The 19,266-nt window shown below is 66.2% G+C and overlaps 1 protein-coding gene across 5 annotated transcripts in view; it reads right to left on the minus strand.

Annotated features, from left to right (window-relative positions):
* The window catches only part of RALGDS (ral guanine nucleotide dissociation stimulator), a 41,233-nt gene that overhangs the window by 1,473 nt on the left and 20,494 nt on the right, over positions 1 to 19,266 (minus strand). For 3 of the 5 annotated variants that reach the window (XM_080670923.1, XM_080670922.1, XM_080670919.1), the window contains exons 2-17: positions 11,686 to 11,796; positions 10,171 to 10,364; positions 9,586 to 9,684; positions 8,036 to 8,229; positions 7,320 to 7,816; positions 6,426 to 6,641; positions 6,056 to 6,159; positions 5,627 to 5,711; positions 4,873 to 4,941; positions 4,410 to 4,496; positions 3,912 to 3,944; positions 3,480 to 3,601; positions 3,206 to 3,301; positions 2,763 to 2,964; positions 2,381 to 2,623; positions 1,353 to 1,467 (exon numbers count right to left, since the gene is read on the minus strand). In XM_080670923.1, coding sequence (XP_080527049.1) covers positions 1,353 to 1,467; positions 2,381 to 2,623; positions 2,763 to 2,964; positions 3,206 to 3,301; positions 3,480 to 3,601; positions 3,912 to 3,944; positions 4,410 to 4,496; positions 4,873 to 4,941; positions 5,627 to 5,711; positions 6,056 to 6,159; positions 6,426 to 6,641; positions 7,320 to 7,816; positions 8,036 to 8,229; positions 9,586 to 9,684; positions 10,171 to 10,364; positions 11,686 to 11,796 — 2,467 coding nt within the window. The remainder of the gene's footprint in view (positions 1 to 1,352; positions 1,468 to 2,380; positions 2,624 to 2,762; positions 2,965 to 3,205; positions 3,302 to 3,479; positions 3,602 to 3,911; positions 3,945 to 4,409; positions 4,497 to 4,872; positions 4,942 to 5,626; positions 5,712 to 6,055; positions 6,160 to 6,425; positions 6,642 to 7,319; positions 7,817 to 8,035; positions 8,230 to 9,585; positions 9,685 to 10,170; positions 10,365 to 11,685; positions 11,797 to 19,266) is intronic. The other 2 variants (XM_080670921.1, XM_080670920.1) reach the window with 2 other exon arrangements.

The raw sequence follows: 19,266 nt of genomic DNA on the forward strand, positions 1-19,266 counted from the left end.
CCTCGCGTCCCACCTCACAAAGAGGAAGGTGCGAGGGGATTTAGAAACCAACTCCCAGGGGTCGTGGGGGCCTGGCTGATGGTCGGGGCCCATGTCGGGGAGAGGGTGAGCAGCTCAGGGGAGAGGACGTGGGGGGGTGACATTGACAGCTAACCTTTATGGCACACATATGTACCATGCGTATACCGGGGTGGGCAAAAGTAGGCGTAAAGTGTCCGTATGGAAAACCAAACAATAATTAACAAACAATAATTAACAAACAATAATTAACAAACAATAATTAACACACAAACTCTGTGCTTGGTGTACTCGCAACTGTACGCTGACTTCTGCGCACCCCGCCCTGGCTGTGTTACGTCCATGTGGGGGGTGGACACGGGAGCTTGCCCGGGGGCCCGAGCCCCGGCCTCTGGCTCCGAGTCTGTGCTACGCTGGTCCCTTCCCCAGGGTTTAGGGCAGGGGTGGGCAAACTTTTTGGCTCGAGGGCCACAATGGGTTCTTAAACTGGACCGGAGGGCCGGAACAAAAGCATGGATGGAGTGTTTGTGTGAACTAATATAAATCCAAAGTAAAGGAGCGGAGGGGAGAGCAAGAGAACCCTCCGCTCTTTCGGCTCCGTGGGCCGGATAGAACAGCCGAACGGGCCGGATCCAGCCAGTGGGCCGTAGTTTGCCCACGGCTGGTTTAGGGTCCTGAGCTTCCCCGCAGCAGCCTCTGCCATGGACTGAATGTCTGTCTCCCCCCAACATTCCTGTTGAAAGCAAACCCCAAGGTGATGGGATCCAGAGGTGGGGCTCTGGGAAGGCGATGTCTTCGTGAGGGTGGAGCCCCTGTGAAGGGGATTAGCGCCCTCATAAAAGAGAGCCAGAGAGCCCCCCTCCCCCACGTGCGGGCACAGCCCGAAGTCAGTGTCGTCTGCCACCGGGAGAGGGCCCTCGGCCGACGTGGCTGGCACCCTGACCTTGGACCTCCAGCCTCCAGAACCGTGAGAAATACGGCTCTGTTGTTTATAAGGCACCCGGCCTGCGGTGGTTGGTGACACGTGCGCGTGGCTGTTAACATACTTCCCATCCCAGCCAGAAAGTGCCCGGATGGCTGTGGGCTCGGCCGCACGGCTGCTTTTCCCAGGAGAAACGCCTTTTTTCTTCACTGCAGCTCTGAACCGGGTTCGAGACCCAGGCCCAGAAGTCCGGGGGGCAGTGAGAAAACACGGGGGTGTCCAGGCCCGGCCAGGAGCAGGTCAGTGTGTGTGAAGCGCGCCCCACCCCCCGCCCCTGCTGCTGTGAGTTCGAGGGGTGGGCCTGGTGCCGCCCCGCCCGCCCTGCCGCCCCAGCCGCCGTGGCCCCGCGTACTTCTCTCGTCTGAAATGACCTGCACCAGCTCGTAGTGCTCCGGCTGCTCCTCATCCAGATGGTGTTTGTCCATGGCCTTGCGGATGACAGCCGGGGCCTTGTCCTGGCTGGTCACCTGGATCGGGCGGGGACAGGCCGTCAGGGGGCTGGGGCCAGGGGCCCGCCGAGCCGCCCCATACCGCGCACAGGGGCTCACAGCCTCGGGCCGGGTGCTCGGTCTGTGGGGGCCTCGCCACCTCCCCGGGGAGGCCTTGCAACGATGAGGGATCTTTCCCAATTGTTCCTACTCCCCATCCTCTCCCAAGCCTGCCACCTCCTCCCACACTTCCTGGGAAACCAACTGCCCCTCCATAACAGTATCCATGAGGCTGGGGCCAGACAACCCTGGAGGCGGGAGCCACGGCCCGCCCAGGGTGGAGGCTGCCGCCTGGGTCAGCACAGGCCAGGCCGATCCCTGCTGTGTCCACCCCGAGGGCCAGAGTGCAGCGGCTTCAGACATAGGGTCATCCAGGCGACTGTGGCACGGGGCACCCTACCCAGAGGTGGGGTGTGGCGGGGACCCCCACAGGTCAGTCCCGCTGGCTTGATCTCGACCTTCAAATTCCATGCAGTGTCTGATTGCTGGCCTCCCCACGCCCCCACCCCCGGCCACCAGCTGGGCACCAGCCCGTCCCCCGGAGACAGTCAGAGGTCTCTCTGCCCTCCTCTGCTCCAACCTCCAGTGACTCCCGTCTCCCCTGACACTTCCCTGACCCGCTTACCCTGAGCCCCGCTTCTTCACCTCAGGCCTGCTCGCTGCCCCTCCAACCCCTGGGGACCCCCCTCCTTGGGACACTGCCCGGTGCTCCCCGAGACCTGTTCCCTGGCTGTGATCGGATGTCTACTGCCCTCATCCGATCGCCGAGCCCGGCTTCTTCACTCCTGTCCTTCCAGACCCGCTGGAAGGAGGGCGGGACGGACAGGCGTCCAGTCCTGTGCTGCCTGGCAGAGTGGGGGGGCACGGGGCACGGGCACGGCCGCCCACTCACCAGGATGCTCTTGTACATGTTGCCGTTGTCCACGTCCAGGCTGACCCGGATGATGCAGCAGTCGCCCACCTGCTGGTTGTAGAGCGGCAGCGAGGCGCTGTAGCTGCTGACCCCCGAGACGGAGCGCTTGTGGGTGCGGGCGCTGGCCACGGGCGTGGTGGAGGCCGAGGAGGAGGAGGCGCTGCTGGACGCCGAGCTGATGCCGGAGGTCTCCGGGGACGACTGGGAGGCCGACTCCCAGAACTGTGGGGACGGCACGGTCAGCAGCGGCCGGGGCCCAGCTCTGGGGGCTTTGAGGGGCTTCCTGGCCCCTTTTGTGGGTGGGGGGAGGGGGACACTGGGACCCGGAAGGGAGGGGCTGCGAAGGGCTGGGGGCAGTCACCTTCTTCTCCTGGCCGTCGGGGGACTCTGGGACGAAGCTCATGGTGATCTCCTCCACGTCGGAGCTGGAGGAGCCGGCCGAGTGGACGCTGAGCGCGTCGGCGATGTCCCCGCTGCTGAGGTAGGGGCTGCACCTGAGCTGGTCGCAGGACTTGGAGTGCGAGCTGCCGCTGGCACTCAGCTCCGTGCTGGGGGCCTGGCGGCTGGAAGAAGGGCTGGGTTACTTGGGGGAGGCCCCCCTGGGACACATCCCATCCCTGCCCCCCGACACTCTGCTCCAGGCACCCCATTTGCTCAGGCCATGTGCCATCATTGGAGGCCACTGAGGCCCACAGAAGTGAGGAGCCTTCCCTGGCCACAGGCCGGTCAGTGAGGAGCTGGGATCTCAGTTCCCGCTGTTGGCCTCCCGCTCCCCCTGGGGCCCCCCCAGCCCGCGGCACCCACTCGCTCCAGCGCTTGACGATGGCCGTGCTCTTCCTGGCCTTCAGAGTGCTGCTGGCCGACTCGGAGGGGGGCTCCAGCTCACAGGACAGGCTGTAGCTACGGGACAGGGCGGCAGCTGTGAGCCCCCGGAGCCACGCTCCGTCTCCCTCCCGGCATGTGCCCGCGGCTGGAGTGTGGGCACCCAGCCCTCTCGCCGGGCAACAGGTCCATGCCGACAAGAGCCCGTGCCGCAGGCCCTGGAGCCTGGGATGTGCCCGACCCCCGGCCGCCTCACCTCTCGGCCTCGCTGAGCCGCGCCACGGCCCGGAACCAGGCCCCGAACTGCCCCTCGGGCTCGATGCTGTAGTTGTTGCAGGCGGACTGCAGCAGCTTGATCTGGGCGATCACTTCGAATTCCTGGGGCCAGAGCGCAGGGCGGGGCGGGGAGGGCCTGAGTGGGGTGCAGGGTCACCTCCTCGTCTCTGCCCCCACCCAGACCCGACCTGATCCTCAGCTGGGTTCCAACAGCCCCTCCCCGGGAAACTGTCCCGGATTCTCACTCCTGCTCCCTGACCCCCGCCCCCCCCTCCCCGCCGCCCTCCTCTGCGAGAGGCTCTCCCTTCTGGATCCAGCTCTCCCCATTAATACAGCAGGAACGGGGAGGCCAAGAGTGTGCTCAGGGGGCGTCTGGTTTCCAGCCCCCAAAGGGAGGGCAGTGGCTGCTCACCTTCCTCCTCTTCTCGAAGTTGATCAGTCGCCCCTGGAAGGCAGACAGCCAACGCCCATCAGAACGTGTCCCCACGCCCATGACCACCCAGCCCCCTGCACAGGCTGCACTACCGACAGCGAACACCAGAGGGCAGGGCATGCACACAAGCTTGGACCTTGGCTGGGTCCAGGGATCTGGGCGCAGGAGACCTTGCAGAGCCCTCCGAGGACAGATGCAGCCACTGAATCCTCGACAAGAAGACCCCGCTTGGCTACCGCGTGCCAGACCTTGGAGGGTGTGGCCTCGCTTGCCCATGGGTACGGCTGGCTAAACTCGCCCTGCAGCTCTGAGCCCCACAGCCAGATGGTGAGCTGGTTACCCACTGGTAAGAGGGGCAGCTGCCCCGACACACAGGGGCCAGGGCCTGGGAGCTCAGGGCTCGCTGAGGGGCGCTCTCTCCCCTGAGGGGCGCTGTCTCCTCGGGCTTCAGGGCCCGCCCCACCCCGGCTCACTCACATACAGGTAGTCCTTCATGGCCGTGTCCAGCATCACCAGGTCCGTGAGAAAGGTGCCCAGATAGGGGATGGTGCCCTGGATGACACCCTGCGGCAGCGAGGTGGGAGGTGATAAGTGGGGTCCACGCACTCCCCTGGGAGCCCCTCAGCCTCGGCCCCTAGCCCCAACCCCGGGCTCCCACTCGGAGCAGCCTGGGGACCCGTAGGCGCTAATCCCCCTCCTAGTGCCCACGGACCCCAAACCCTCAGGGGATCTTCCAGGCCTGGCATTTGGCAAGTCCCCAAGATGACCGGCTCTCCGACCCTCCCCACCCCGAATCCCCGAGCCTAGCTCCCAGGGCCTTGCTCTGGTGGCTGAAACGAGTCCTTAGGGACACCAGCGGGTGAGGGCACGGTCAGGCACAATGGCAGCGGGAGGGGGACGCGGGAGGCCACCCTGCCCTCCGGGCCTGGGGCACACTCACCGTCTCCTTCGGCCGCTTCTGGGCTCTCTTGGGGTTCATCTCCAGGGTGGCAAACTTGGAGGTCCCCTCCTGCCAGGGTTGAGCATGGGGTCAGCGAGGCCTTCTTCCCTTCGCCCTTCGCCCCACATGCACCCAGATCTGTCTAGTCCAGCCGTGGGCAAACTACGGCCCGCGGGCCGGATCCGGCTGTTCTATCCGGTTCTCTTGCTCTCCCCTCCGCTCCTTTACTTTGAATTTATATTAGTTCACACAAACACTCCATCCATGCTTTTGTTCCGGCCCTCCGGTCCAGTTTAAGAACCCATTGTGGCCCTCGAGTCAAAAAGTTTGCCCACCCCTGGTCTAGTCCCTTGGACCCACGCCTGGACAGCCCCTTTGGGACCTGTCGCCTGGGCGGGCACGGGCCCTCCCCTGGGAAGTGAGTTCAGACAGAAGGGGGTGCAAGGGACTGCCCAGGGGACAGGCTGGACCGGGCAGGGAAGGGATGCCCACCCCGACGCCATCACCACCAGCCCGGAGGGACAGCACGAAGCAGGAGACCAAACGCTGCCAGGCCCCCCACCCCTTCTAGAAAAACCTCCCCATGCCCAGGCCATCCCATTCCCTGGGCCTCCTGTCCCTGGAACTGCCCCACCTGCCCACGGCCCAAACAGGTTCCTGCCCGCCCCCCCCCCCCCGCCCCGCCCCCAGGTCCAGACAAGACAGGCCCGGGAGTTTGCAAAGAGCCTTTGCTGCGAGGCCCCGCCCTCCTCACCTTGACGAGCAGCTCTCTGCTCAGCGAGTAGTTGTTCTCATCCGAGAAGATCTCCGACAGCTTCTGGAAGACCCGCACGCTGTCCCTGGGGGTGGCGGGAGGGTGTGAGCGCGGATCCCTTTCCTCGTGGAGCCCAAAGGCCCGCGCTGCTGGGCTCCGTGGGCCTGGGGAGGGGGCTCTCGAGTGGGTCCCCTGGGTCCCATTCCCAGTTCTACTGAGTGGCTCTGTTGGGACCAGTTTTGATTTTGGTGTGGCTCAGTCTGACCTGACAGATAGGGAAACTGAGTCCTGAGGCAGAGCTGCTGGTCTAAGGCCAATGGGCGCTTCGAGACCACCCCCCACTGTGAGCCCTGCAGGTCGCAGGCTCACTGAGGCAGGGCCCAGCGCCCAGAGGCCCTGGCGCAGGCGGAGCCCCCGAGGCCCGCCCACCTGGACACTTCCTCCCACGTCTTCTTCAGCCGGTGGATGGAGTTGCTCTGCAGGGCGGAGAGGATGGCGTAGAGGGACGAGAAGTTCTTGAGGACCCGGCACTCCTGGGAGGAGGGGAGCAGCGTGAGGGGGGCTGGCACCTCCCCTTCTGGGTGAGATGCCTGGGAGCCCCCCTCCCAGGGGACCCGCGCCCCATGAATATCACTGGGGGGCCTGAGCTCAACCCAGGAAGGAACCTAAGGAGGAAGTGAGCGGGGGCGGGCGGGCTGGGGGGAGACAAATCAAGGTCATCGAGGCCCTGAAACAGAAGGGCTGGGCCACAGCCCACAGCCCTGGGAGGGGGTGAAGTCAGCCAGGGGCGCCCCCATACCCTGGCCACCTCGATCCAGTGCTCCACCACCCTGGCCCTGGCCCGGGCCGTGGCGCTGCGGTCCCGGAGGCAGGTGGTGATGACGCAGTTGGCCACGCTGTTGAACTGGCTGACGGTGGCCCGGACGGTGGGGGCCAGGTGCTCCTTGCCCTTCTTGTCGCGCTGGGACCAGATGGAGCCCAGGCAGTGGTAGGGCACCACCTTCTTGAACAGCTCCTGGGGGGCAGGGGCGTGTCACTCGGCTCCGCCACACCCCAGTGCAGCACCAGTCCCCCCAGTCCCAAGCAGGGCCCTGGTCCGTGCTGGGGACCTGGAAGCTGTGGCTGTGGCTGCCCCTGTGGGCACCAGCACACGAGGGACCTGGGATGAAACGCTGGTGGGGAGTGTGGCATCTTCACCAGCCACCCTCACTGACCGCGGGCACCATCCCAAGCGGCACTGGGGGGGTGGGGAGGCCTGAGCCCCTCCCACCTGTGCCCCTCCCGGTCCAGATGCTCATCCATGTGGGTCCACAGCTGGAGGTGTGGCCTAGCCTGCCCTGGGGCCAGGACACCTCAGGTGCCTAGTAAGTGCTGAGGCTGGTGAGGCCTCCTGGGCAGATGGGGGAGCTCCCTCCCCCACCAAACAGCCAGGCTCCCCAAATTTCTATTGTTCCACTTCCTTTAACCCTCAGTTACTCTGTGCAGTGGGGCTCGGGTGGGGTCCCAGCTCCACGGTCCGCAGGGAAATGGAGGCCTTGGGGATAAGAAGCTTGCCCGGGTCACGTGGTTTGCAACGCTGGAGCTGGGGTTGGGGGTGGGGCCAGGGCATCAGCTCTGGACCAGGGAACGCCCGCGTGGACAGCAGATGCCGGAGGAAGGCGTGCCCTCCCGCCCGCTGAGCAGAGCTGCTCACCGCATCCATCAGGGTGAACTGCTCTGCCACCAGGTCGGGAGGAAACGCCAAGAGGTGAGGCCTCTCCTCGCGCAGCCCATTCTCTGCGGCCACAGGCGAAGGCCAGGAAGGCTCTGGTGCTGGAGCCGGCTCTAGCTCCAGAGTTTGCGACAGAGCCGGCTCCAGCTCGGGGGTTGCCGTTGGAGTGGGTCCCGGGGCTGTCTCTCGCTCTGGAGCTGGTTCGCGAGCGGGCTCAGGCTCTCCAGCCAGCACTGGCTCCTGCTCTGAAGCCAGCACCGGACTGAGCACTAGCGCTGGCGCTAGACTGGGAGCTGGAGCTGGCGATGGAGCTGGCGATGGAGCTGGCGATGGAGCTGGCGATGGAGCTGGCGACGGAGACGGCGCTAGAGCTGGCGATGGAGCTGGCAACGGAGACGGCGCTAGAGCTGGCGATGGAGCTGGCTCCTGCTCTGAAGTTGGCACAGGACTGGGCGCTAGCGCTGGAGCTGGTGATAGAGCTGTAACAGGAGAAAAGTTCAGCAACACGCCTGCTTTCCCAAGACAGAAATCACGCCACTGCCTTCAGGAGAAGCCTCAGCCAGGACGCCTTCCCTACCCGCAGTCCAGGTGGGTGGTCCGAGGCCAGTCTCTGCTCCTGGCCTGCCCCACGCCAGCCTCTGGAGGCTCCTCTGTGTCCAGCACTGAGCCCGCCCCACGGGCACCCCCATCCTCCTCACCCTCCAGCTCCGCCTCTGTGAGCTCTGCGCTCTCCAGCTGAGCCAGGAGCAGGTGCGCGCGGCGCTCCAGGTCCGAGCCAGGCATGTTGAGCTGCACGTAGGCCACCAGCTGCTTGAGGCAGGGGAAGCCCGGGGGCTGGTTGAAGTCCTCCGAGTACTGGTCCAGCCAGGTGCCCAGGATGGAGGAGATGGCACTGGGCGGGGGGGCAGCAGAGTCAGAGGCCTGGCTCCCCCTCCATGAGGCCCTCCCATGGCCCCTGTGGGGGCTGGACTCTGGGCCCGGCCCTGCCCATCCGGAGGCCAGTGCCCCTGCCCACCCACCCTGGGCTGCCCATCCAGAGGCCGGTGCCCCTGCCCACCCACCCTGGGCTGCCCACCCGGAGGCCTGTGCCCCTGCCCACCCACCCTGGGCTGCCCATGCAGAGGCCAGCGCCCTGCCCACCCACTCTGGGCTGCCCATCCGGAGGCCAGCGCCCCTGCCCACCCACCCTGGGCTGCCCATCCGGAGCCCAGTGCCCCTGCCCACCCACCCTGGGCTGCCCATCCGGAGCCCAGTACCCCTGCCCACCCACCCTGGGCTGCCCATCCGGAGGCCAGTGCCCCTGCCCACCCGCACTGGGCTGCCCATCCGGAGGCCAGTGCCCCTGCCCACCCACCCTGGGCTGCCCATCCGGAGCCCAGTGCCCCTGCCCACCCACCCTGGGCTGCCCATCCAGAGGCCAGTGCCCCTGCCCACCCACCCTGGGCTGCCCATCCGGAGGCCAGTGCCCCTGCCCACCCGCACTGGGCTGCCCATCCGGAGGCCAGTGCCCCTGCCCACCCGCCCTGGGCTGCCCATCCAGAGGCCAGTGCCCCTGCCCACCCGCCCTGGGCTGCCCATGCAGAGGCCAGTGCCCCTGCCCACCCGCACTGGGCTGTCCAGGCAGGGGCAGGCCTGGTGAGCAGGCAGGGAACCCTCCATCGACCGTGTGACCACTTCTCCCGCCCGGAAAGCCTGATACCCTCCCTGTCCATCTCCAGCACCCCCACTGGACCTTAAGCTCCACGAGGCCGGGGGGGAGGGGGCTGCCTGCTCTGTCCTGGCACAGACTGGCACACAGTGGGCGCTGCCTAACCACGCAGGGAGGAGGGACCAGCAGAGAGTGCCCTGCCCCGCCGTCATGGCCCTCGTGGCGCCGCCCTATTCTCTGTGCCTCGTCTTCCCTGCGACACTGTCCCGGGGAATTGGCGCAGCTGCCCCGGCCCCACGCGCAGCTGGACTGGGAGGACGAGGTGGGGCCGGGTGTGAGCCGGGCGCTCCCACACCACCTGTCCTGGGCGCCAGACAGGGACGGGGCCAGCAGGGCTGGGCGGGCTGTGGGGAGGACGGTTCTCTCTGGGGGGCTGGCTCTGGGTCCCCAGCCTCCCCCTGCTCCCTGGGGCCCGGGGCCCACCACAGCTCCCCACTCTTCCCCTCCTGCAGGAGCCCTCAGGCCCCAGGGAAGCGGCCTCGGCCCCCAAATGTCCCCCCGCGGCGACGGAGGCCCTCCCCGGACCCCGAGCGCACTCACTTCCTCAGGTGGTCCTGGGGCCCGCCGTCCTCGTGGGAGTAAGGGAGGATGCATCCGTATCTAGAGGAGGCCGTGAGGGCGTCACATCTACCGAACCTGCTGTGAGGCTGCTGTTACTGGCCGCCCCGCCCCCCGCTGGGCCGGAGCCTGGAGGGCAGGGGTTTATCTGCGTGTTGCACTGAATTACGTCCCGTGCCCAGAAAAGTGCCCGCACACAGGAGGGGCTTCACCTACGTTTGTGGGATGAATGAACCCCAACTGGCACCTCACAGATATCCGAGTGGGCCTGGGGCCCCCACCCTGCCCCCAGGGCCCTTGCGCTGGCACTCAGGGAGGGGACCCCCAGATAGAAACTGGAACCTCTACTCAAATGAGAGCTGTTTCACCCCAGGGCACAGGGCGACGAGGCTTGAGGCAGAGAGCTGCTTTGGCAGGGGAGTTAAGTCAGCCCCCAACAGTCCCGACAACCAGGGAGGCTGCTTGTGTTCACATGAGCAAACTGAGGCTCAGAGAGGGCAAGGGGTTTTCCCGGAGACACACAGCAGCAGGCGGGGGAGCCCGTGCTGTGGAGGGCGGCGCGCTCACCGATTGAACAGCAGGTCCAGGACCTGCTGGGTGGTGGTGAAGGTCCGGTAGGTGCACAGGAAGATGGTGACGTAGGAGAGGTCGCTGCCCTGGAAGGCGGGCACCAGGTGCTCCACCAGCTTCTCCAGGGTGCCCGCCTTCACCGTGCGCACCTTGCAGGTCTCATACAGGCTCAGGGCCGACTCGTTTTCACACTGGGGTGGGCAGAGGAGGGCCATGTGGGCAGGGGCAGCAGCAGGGACCCCCAGAAGGGTGAGGGCTGGAGCGCAGATGAGCTCCCAAGCGCGCGGGGACTTGTGGCAGGAGGTGGGACGTGAGTGTCCCCCCAGAACCGTGGTCGGCAAACTGCGGCTCGCGAGCCACATGCGGCTCTTTGGCCCCTGGAGTGTGGCTCTTCCACAAAATACCACGGCCTGGGCGAGTCTATGTTGAAGAAGTGGCATTAGAAGACGTTTAAGTTTAAAAAATGTGGCTCTCCAAAGAAATTTCAATCGTTGTACTGTTGATATTTGGCTCTGTGGACTAATGAGTTTGCCGACTACTGCCCCAGAAAAAGGTTCTCACGTTTAAAAGTCGATCTGAGCCCTGGCCGGTGTGGCTCAGTGGATAGCATGTCGGCCTGCGGACTGAAGAGTTCCGGGTTCGATTCCGGCCAAGGGCACATGCCTGGGTTGCAGGCTCGATCCCCAGTAGGGGGCGTGCAGGAGGCAGCTGACCCATGATTCTCTCTCATCATTGATGTTTCTATCTCTCCCTCTCCCTTCCTCTCTGAAATCAGTAAAAATATATTTAAAAAAAATAAGAATAAAAGTTGATCTGGGGGGGTGATGGGAAAGGCAAGGCCTGCAGGTCACCTGCTGGCTGAGCAAGGACAGCCCTCCCTGCGGTAAGAGCGTCCCCCGAGCCCTGGCAGCACAGCCCGTTCCAGAGACAAGGAAGCCGGCCTGTCGGGGCGGGAGGCAGCGGCACAGGAGGGCACACGGGGCCCTCAGCGCAGGCCGGTGCCGATGGCCACGGAACCGACCGGGTCCCAGGCCCTGAGGGGCTGGACCACCGTGGTAACTGGCCTCCCTTCTGGAATGCCGGCCTCGGCTCCCACCTGGAGGGGCCACGGGCTGTGCTTGCGGAGAGACCAAGTCACAGGCAAGTGTACAGAGCAGCCAGCCCCCCACCCCTGTCCTTTTTGGGGTGAAACAGCCCTTCCTACGAAGTGTGGGGATTTGAGGCTCGGCGGTGTGGGAGGACAGTCGGGACAGCTCCACGGGACAGCGGGGAGCAGCAGCCAAAACAGGAAACTCGGGCCAGACACACAAACACTCCCTACGAGCAGGGAGGGGGCCGGTGGAAAGTGTCCTTTCGGATGTTCGCACCCATGTGCGAGCAGGGACTGCACCTGGCCGGGGCGGGGCGGGGCGGGGCGGGGCGGGGGGCTGATTCCTTTGGGAGCTGGAAAGCCCTGGAAGAAAGTGGGTGCGGTCCCAGGGCGGCATGTGGAACCCGGCCCCCCACACTCACCCCGAGCCGGCGCTGGCCCTTGCCGGCCGCGTGGTGCACCTGCACCCTGCGCAGGGAGATGGAGTAGACGACCCCGTTGACCAGCTCCTCGCCGATCTCCTGCGTGGCGCTCTGCAAAGACAGCGCCCGGCGCGGGGGGGTCAGGGCCCTGCCGGCCGACGCTGCCGGGGACGCCCCATGCACCCTGTTGCCCCGGGGAGGCCCCGATCAGTGGCCACACACACCTCAGAGCCAGAACGGAACAGGAGGACAGCCTGAGAACGGGTTACTCAGGGCAATCCCCTCCGGTCCCGCCGGCCAGGAGCTGGGTGTGGACAGCCTGCTCCTGCCCGGGGCGCCCCCCAGACCTGCACCGTCACTGGTCACCCCACCGCTGGGCACGTGGAGGCTGGGAGGACGGCAACCTGTCCGAGGCACGCTGCTGCAGGTGAGCGGCGACCTGGGACCCCACAGCCCCGGCAGAGGCACCCCGGGGGACATGGCGGCCCTCCCCGCTGCCCCTCCTCCGCGCAGCCTGCCCCCAAACCCCGGCAGACCCCGCAGGACAGCGGCTCCTCCCGGCCCAGGCCTGCAGCCAGCATCACGGGTCTGGGCAGGTGTGGGACCTCCTCAAGGCCACGTGCGAGGCCGCTTCCTTCCCTTTCTGCTCATCCAGGGCCTTGTGCCTTCTTGGGCAACAGAGGACTTCCCGCTCCCTGTCGTCACGTGCGTGGGGACAGGGTGAGGAAGAGGACAGTGCTGACGGCGCAGGCTGCAGCTGGGGCTCTGGACCCAAAGCCATGGGACCGGCTGGGCCAGGAAGAGGGGTCAGGCGGCTGCAGCCGGCCCCAGGCAGAAAGGAAGGCCCTTGTTTTCGGAGGCAGTGGCCCCGTCCCACGGTCAGCCAGGCCCGGACGAGGCCACTGAGTCGGGAAGGGGCCTAGGAATAAAGGTGCCAACCTCCGAGGGCTCAGGAGGAGCCGGCTGGGAGGTGCCCGTGGGCACACGGCCACCAATCACACGGTCAGTGACAGCAGCTGGGACCACGCACAGGTCACTGCCCCAGGCAGGGTGGGCGTGGACCTCAGAGGAGGCCCAGTGCCAAGCGCTGACTCAGCCTGGCCACTGACAGCGCTGCCCTGAAGCCCGGGCCTGCGGGGGGCCCTGGGCCGGAACCCGGTGCCGGCATCCTGTACTATAACCCGAGGCGTCGGCACCCCTGGGGTCCGGGCCGGGGAGGGGGCCTGGGCCTCTCGCCTCCTGCCCGCCCCGGAGGGCTCTGGGGGGCCCGGGAGCCGTCCTCTGGAAGCCCGCTTCCTCTGACCCGAGGCCGCCCTCCCACTCTGGGCATCGGACCAACGGGAAAGCCGCTGCAATCACACCGGCTCCTGAGCCTTCGCCGCCTCCTCCAGGGAGACAGCCAGCCGTTTCCTGGAAGTTAGCAGGGAGCCCACAGCAGACGTGCCCCCACCAGCAGCACCTCCCACACCCACACACCCCACAGCCCACGCTGCGGAGGCCCAGCCCTTACGGCGAGGAGGGGAATTCCTTCTCCTGAAGCAGAAAAACAGAAACAGATGGGCGCATCCTTCCCCGCACACCCCTCCCTGCCTGGAAGAGCCCCTGGGGGAGGGGCAGACGGGACTTCAGGGGCCTGTTAGCCCTGCCACCCCCACCCAGCCAGGGCCAGGCCGCCCCCACATCTCCTCCCAAGTCCCAGAAGCCGCCTCCCACAAAGGCCTGTCCCTCTCCTGGGATTCCAGCCACACCTGGCCCAGCTGGGAGCCACACCGTCCTGGGCGCCCACGGTCCTGCCAGTTTGGAGGCCGCGCAGGACCTGCTGCCAGAGGGCACTGGACTTGAACCCCTCCGGAGCCCCCACAGCACCGGGCTCCCCCAGGCCTCCATCCAGGCCTGCTGGACAGAGCGCTCCCTGGCCAGGCTAACCCGCGGGCAGGGCCAGGCCTCAGGTCTAAATAGCGGCTCTGCGCTGAGCCGTGGGCCCTGCTGGCTGGGAGCAGCTGGCTGGCCCTGCCTGGGCGTCATGTGATCCCTGAGCCCTTCCCCCACCCCAGGGGCCCCCTCTGCCAGCCGGCTGGGGGGCAGGGCGGGATGCTGAGCACACAGGCTGGGCTGGGGAGTCACTGCCCCAGCGGAGCTAACCCCGTCCTCCCTGTTGCCTCCCGCAGCAGCAGCAGCTGCAGGGACAACCCAGACCATGACAGCATCTCTGAGTGCGGGCACCGCGTAAGCCGTCTACCGCGAGGCAGGCGCAGGCTCTAGGGGGAGCTCCCGGGTCCCGGGCGGAGGGGGCCTCTGTTCCCTGCCCTCACCCCCTGGGCAGCCAGGGAAGGAGAGCAGCCAAGCCCGGGCACCCGCCCCCAGAACCCACACATGACCCTGGCCACCCTGGGAGCAGAGCGGGCTGCCTGGGCCAGAAGCAGCGTGGGCCGCAGGCCCCGTGGGCACTGGCAGGGGCTGGGAGCCTCGGGGAGGGGGGACGGCCTAGCAGACAGGTGTCCTGAGGGTCGGCGTCCACGGGGCAGCACTGCGCTGCTAGGAGGAGAGACTGTCACACGGAGGCTGTGTCCTCAGGGGACAGGGCCTCCTGTCGCACCCAAGCAGGCACCCCAGGGCCCTGGGACCCCCTCAGAGCTGTGCCTTCCAGCACCCGTGTCCAGTGGAGTGAAGGAGTGGGGTGCCCCCAGGCCCTGGTGGCCGAGGCCAGCAGAATGGGCGCCCAGGGTGTCCCACAGCCCGCTGTCCCTCAGAGTGCAGCCCCGAGCCCCTGGGTGGCATCTGTTAATGTGTCACCGGATCAGCCTTTTCAGAGTGGCGGGCCAGCAGGGTGCTGTCCCCAGGAATGGTGGGCCAAGCCCGACTGCCCTCAAGGTAGAACGAGGGGTTCGCCAGGGCTTCCGTGCGCATTGGGTCACCATTGTGAGCTGCTGCTTGGGCCCTCCGAGTCACCGAGGCCACCCGCGGCCCTGACCGGCCACCCACCAGCCCAGCAGACCCCAGAGCATGGTCCCGCATGAAGGGCTCTGACTCCCAGCCCTGCCGAGCCTCCGCCCTCGGCCTCGGTGAGCTCGCCTGTGAAATGGGGAGAAGAGCCTCGCTCTAACAGGGTCACGGTGGCGGCCACGAGGCTCAGAGCCCGGACCGGCGTCTGGCACACGGACGCGCCCGGGAAGCGGGACCTGCTGCTGCTGCGGTGGGACGGCTGGCACGCGCACAGGCCCCGCTCCGTCCCAGCTGAGGCTGAAAAACCTCCGGGAAACCTGTGGGAGACCCGCCAGAGGCTCCGGGAACCCGGAGGGGGGCCGAGTCACCCTGAGAGTCTGAGGGTTGGAGCCAGCCGTGCGGCTTGCTGACTTTTTCGCCTTCTGCTCGAAAGCAGGAGCGCCAACGTGAGACAGATCAAGAGGGGATCCCAAGAATTCTAGGGACCAGGCCACCCTCCTCCGCCGTCAGGAACCCCAGGCACCCATTACACAGAGCGGGAGACTGAGGATGACCGAGCAGACAGTGTCCAGGCTGAGGAGAGATCCAGGATTGTTCAAGTCCAAGTCCTGGCTCATCTCCCCTAGACCATCAGCCCGGGGCCAGGAGGATGAAGACATCGTTCACGCATGACCCTGCTGGTGCCTGCACTGAGCCCCACGGCACAGATGGCCCCAGAGGGGACTCAAGGTCAGCCCTGGATGGGGGGGGGGGCCACTCTCCCGGTCGAGACACTGCAACCCACAGAGGCAGCCTTGGCTGGAGACCCCTCAAGTGTGTGGTTTCCAGGGCAGCCGCGAAGCTCAGTGATTCCAGAAATCGGAGTTTGGAGGCTGTGCTGAGCCCCCAAAGAGGCCGACGCATCTCCCCAAGAACCCTCCCACCAGCCTGAGCCCACCTCTTTAAATGTGCCTCCGTGGGGAGGAGAGACCCGACCTTCAGGCTGGCCCTGCCCACTCCCCTCCTCCCCCCTGCCCATCCTGACTGTCGGGGCCAGGCCCGCGAGGGGACATGGCTGGTGACGGCTGAGGAGGAAGGAGGGGGCCTGGTCCCTGGAGGTGTAGGGTGGGGCTGGCTGAGGGTCCAGTCCCAACAGCAATAGCACAGACCACAGTGTCCAGCACACGTGGGCCCTTCCTGGGCGCCAGGCCCTCAGCACACTCGTCGCATTGAATCCTCCCCACACCTCACCTGATGGATGAGGAAGGAGCGGGCGGGGACTCAGGAAGTGGCAGCTGGGGCAGGGACTTGAACCCCGGCCTGTGACTCTCCTGTCCTACGGAGACACACCCAGGCCTCGCTCCACTGGGGGCCGCCATGGTGGCAGCCTCAGAACAGAGTCTGTCCCTGGTCACACGGATGCAGAAAAGAGACCAGTGATGGGAAGGTCTTCCTGGGGTCACCCAGCCAGTTGGGGGTGGCAGGCCCAGCGTACCCACACCTCTCTCTGAGGGGACGTCCAGGGCCCCCACAGGCCCGAGGTTCAGCTACAAGGACCGCCCCTGGAGCCTGGGCAGGACACACACCTGGGCAGCCCCCGCCCGTCGGCTCTGACGCTGTGCCAGGCGCTGCGGGGACTGTCTGTCGATCCTCCCCAGGACCCTCCGCGGAGGAACCGGCACAGGCCCGTTTTACAGAAAAGGAAACAGAGGCTCAGGGCGCAGGAGCAGGTCAGGCTGCGGGCCGAGCCAGCACTCCAGCGCCGCTCTGCCCGCCCCCCCCCCCCCCCCCCAGCCCACGCTCCTGCTCCAGCTCTGCTCCTCCTTTAGAGAACAGCATTACGCCCGCCCAAGGCGGGACTGAGAGTGGGCTGTGCAGGCGTCCCACCTTCGGGGAGGAAAGTGCCAGAGCAACACCCGCACCCAGATTCCCCCCATGCAGCCCTGTGCTGGGTGCTCCCGCCCTGCCCACCCAGCCGCCTGGCTCTCGTCCGCTCTCTCCCCGGCCCGGCCGCAGGCGTCAACTCTCGGATCCTCGGAAGTGGATCGGGAGTCGCTTCACTGGAGCTGTGTGTCCGGGAACACAGCATTTCTGGGCCTGCGAGGCTGGAGGCCCAAGCCTGGGACAGGGGCCACAGCGCCACGCCAAGGGAGCCGTCGGGGCCACCAGCCAGCAGCCCCCGAAACCGCCCCACGGGCTCGATCAGGGGCCACGGAGGGCCAGGGCTAAATCGATTCCAAGGAAGACAGGGCCTGGGTACGTCCAATTCCCAGGGCCTGGGTACGTCCAATTCCCAGGCGGTCCAGCTTCTCCATCCCCCACTCCCACTCCGGGCCTTCCCTGAGCGTCCGCACATACAGCCCAGCGTGCTCACGTCTTCCCAGCCAGAACCAGCCAGGCGGGCACCCGCCCTTCTCCTGCAGCCCCTGAGGATCAGAGCAAGAGGGAACTGGAGGGTTTTGGGGGGGGGGGTCCCTGCAAACGGCAGGCAGACACATAGACACAGGCACCTTAGGCCATGCCTCTGGGGCCTCCAGGGTCAAGGCCCTGGGGGCTAAACGGAAGCTCTGCATCCAATGTGGTCAGGAGGCCAGATGACCCTGAGGAGGCAGGGAGGCTGGAAGGAGACCCCCTGTGTATCTCTACCCCAAGAACAGAGAAGCCCCCCTCATTCCATCCCACCCACAGACGCTCCCAGGCCTTGCAGGCCCACTGCCTGGGTCAGAACCCTGCCTCTGCCACGTGCTGGCTTAGAGAGGCTGTGCAATCTCATTACCCTCTAGCGCAGGGGTGAGCAAACTTTTTGACTCTAGGGCCACAATGGGTTCTTAAACTGGACCGGAGGGCCGGAACAAAAGCATGGATGGAGTGTTTGTGTGAACTAATATAAATTCAAAGTAAAGGAGCGGAGGGGAGAGCAAGAGAACCCTCCGCTCTTTCGGCTCCGCGGGCCGGATAGAACAGCCGAACGGGCCGGATCTGGCCCGCGGGCCGTAGTTTGCCCACGGCTGCTCTAGCGCCTCAGTCGTTCCTTCTGCTAAATGGGCTGATAGTACTGAACGCAGAGGACATAATGCATGGAATTACTCAGCACCGGGCCTCCCACCGAGTTCTGGCTCCTATGCGCTGTTATCTTAAACCTTGGGGGGCTTGCTGAGGGCTTGCATTTTCCCGGAAGCCCCCCCCCCCCGCCCCCCAGCGTGCTCTGGCCACAGCACTTGGCCTTCCTCTGACCTCTAAGCATCCCTGCCCCGCACTTGGCCACGGCTTCTGGGCTGCCTGGGCCTGGTTCCATTTTCCCACAGCTCCAACGTCCTCCTCGTGAACTTGACGTTGCCTCGATGGCCAGCCGTCTCTGACCCCTCTGGTCCCGAGTGCCCAGGAGGTGTCCAAGAGAACACAGCCCAGGTTCACGTCCTGGCTGCGCCCTTCTTGGCTGTGCGTACGTCTAGCTCAGGGGCTCTGGTCCCCTAGACCAGGGGTGGGCAAACTTTTTGACTCGAGGGCCACAATGGGTTCTTAAACTGGACCGGAGGGCCGGAACAAAAGCATGGATGGAGTGTTTGTGTGAACTAATATAAATTCAAAGTAAAGGAGCGGAGGGGAGAGCAAGAGAACCGGATAGAACAGCCGGATCCGGCCCGCGGGCCGTAGTTTGCCCACAGCTGCCCTAGACAGTGGGGCTGGCACCTGCCAGGAGGGCTGGATGGGCAGGTGGCGCCCGCATCCAGTAGGTGCTACAGGCCGGAGAGCTGCCTGGCCGAGGCAGGGGCCCGCCCGGACACGGGGCCGGCGACCTCCCGAGAGCACAGAACCGCACAGGCGGAGCCGGGTCAGCGGTGGCTTGGCTTAGAATCAAGATGACGAGGGAGCACATGCCCAGATGTGCAAGGACATCTGGCAGCCCGGCCGAGGGAAGGACGGGGTGGAGGCTGGTGGGGAAGTGGGGGGGCGGGGGAAGGAAGGCAGAAACTGCCTGGGGGTTTCCAGAGAGGACGGGGACCCCAGCAGTGCTGCTTCAGCTCTGGCACAGTACAGCGACCAGGAAACCAGCCGGGAGGAGGGGGGGGGGGGTGTATTGGCAGGAGGGACAGGGACTTCCCCACCCCCTCCACCGACCGTGGTAAATGGCCATTGTGTTTGGCTTCCGGCATGGACTCCTCTTCTGCCAGGACCCTGGTTTTCCTGCTCCAGCCAGAACTTCCCCTTAGATTCTAAACAGTGGTCGCGGCCTGGATCTGGTGCTGAGGCCCGGATGGCAGCAGCAGGAGGGGGAGAGGGAGGGAGAGGGGGGAGGCGGGGAGGGGAGCCAGAGAGGCCACCCCTGGGCCAGGCTAGGGCTCAGACCTGCCTCTCCCTCAGGTCCTCAGGGATGCACATGATCAGAGAGAGAGAGGGAGGGGGGAGGGAACGGGCTGAGCAGCTGGCCCCACCCTGGCCAGGAACCTTCCAGGCCCTGAGCGCGCGCAGGCCAGACCCTCCCAGCACACAAAGCCCCACTGGCTGCCAGATGTAATGCAAGTCAGATGAGGACTGGGCTGCTGTCAGGCCTCCCAGGGTCCTGCTGCAGCCGCCAATGAAAGCCAAAGCTTTGGGTCCCGGGTGAGGGTCCCGGACACGCCAAGCTCAGGAGGAAGTCTCCCAGGCTGGGGTCCCCCC

This window comes from Plecotus auritus (genome assembly GCF_963455305.1).
Source record: "Plecotus auritus genome assembly, chromosome: 5".
NCBI classification, from domain to species: Eukaryota; Metazoa; Chordata; class Mammalia; order Chiroptera; family Vespertilionidae; genus Plecotus; species Plecotus auritus.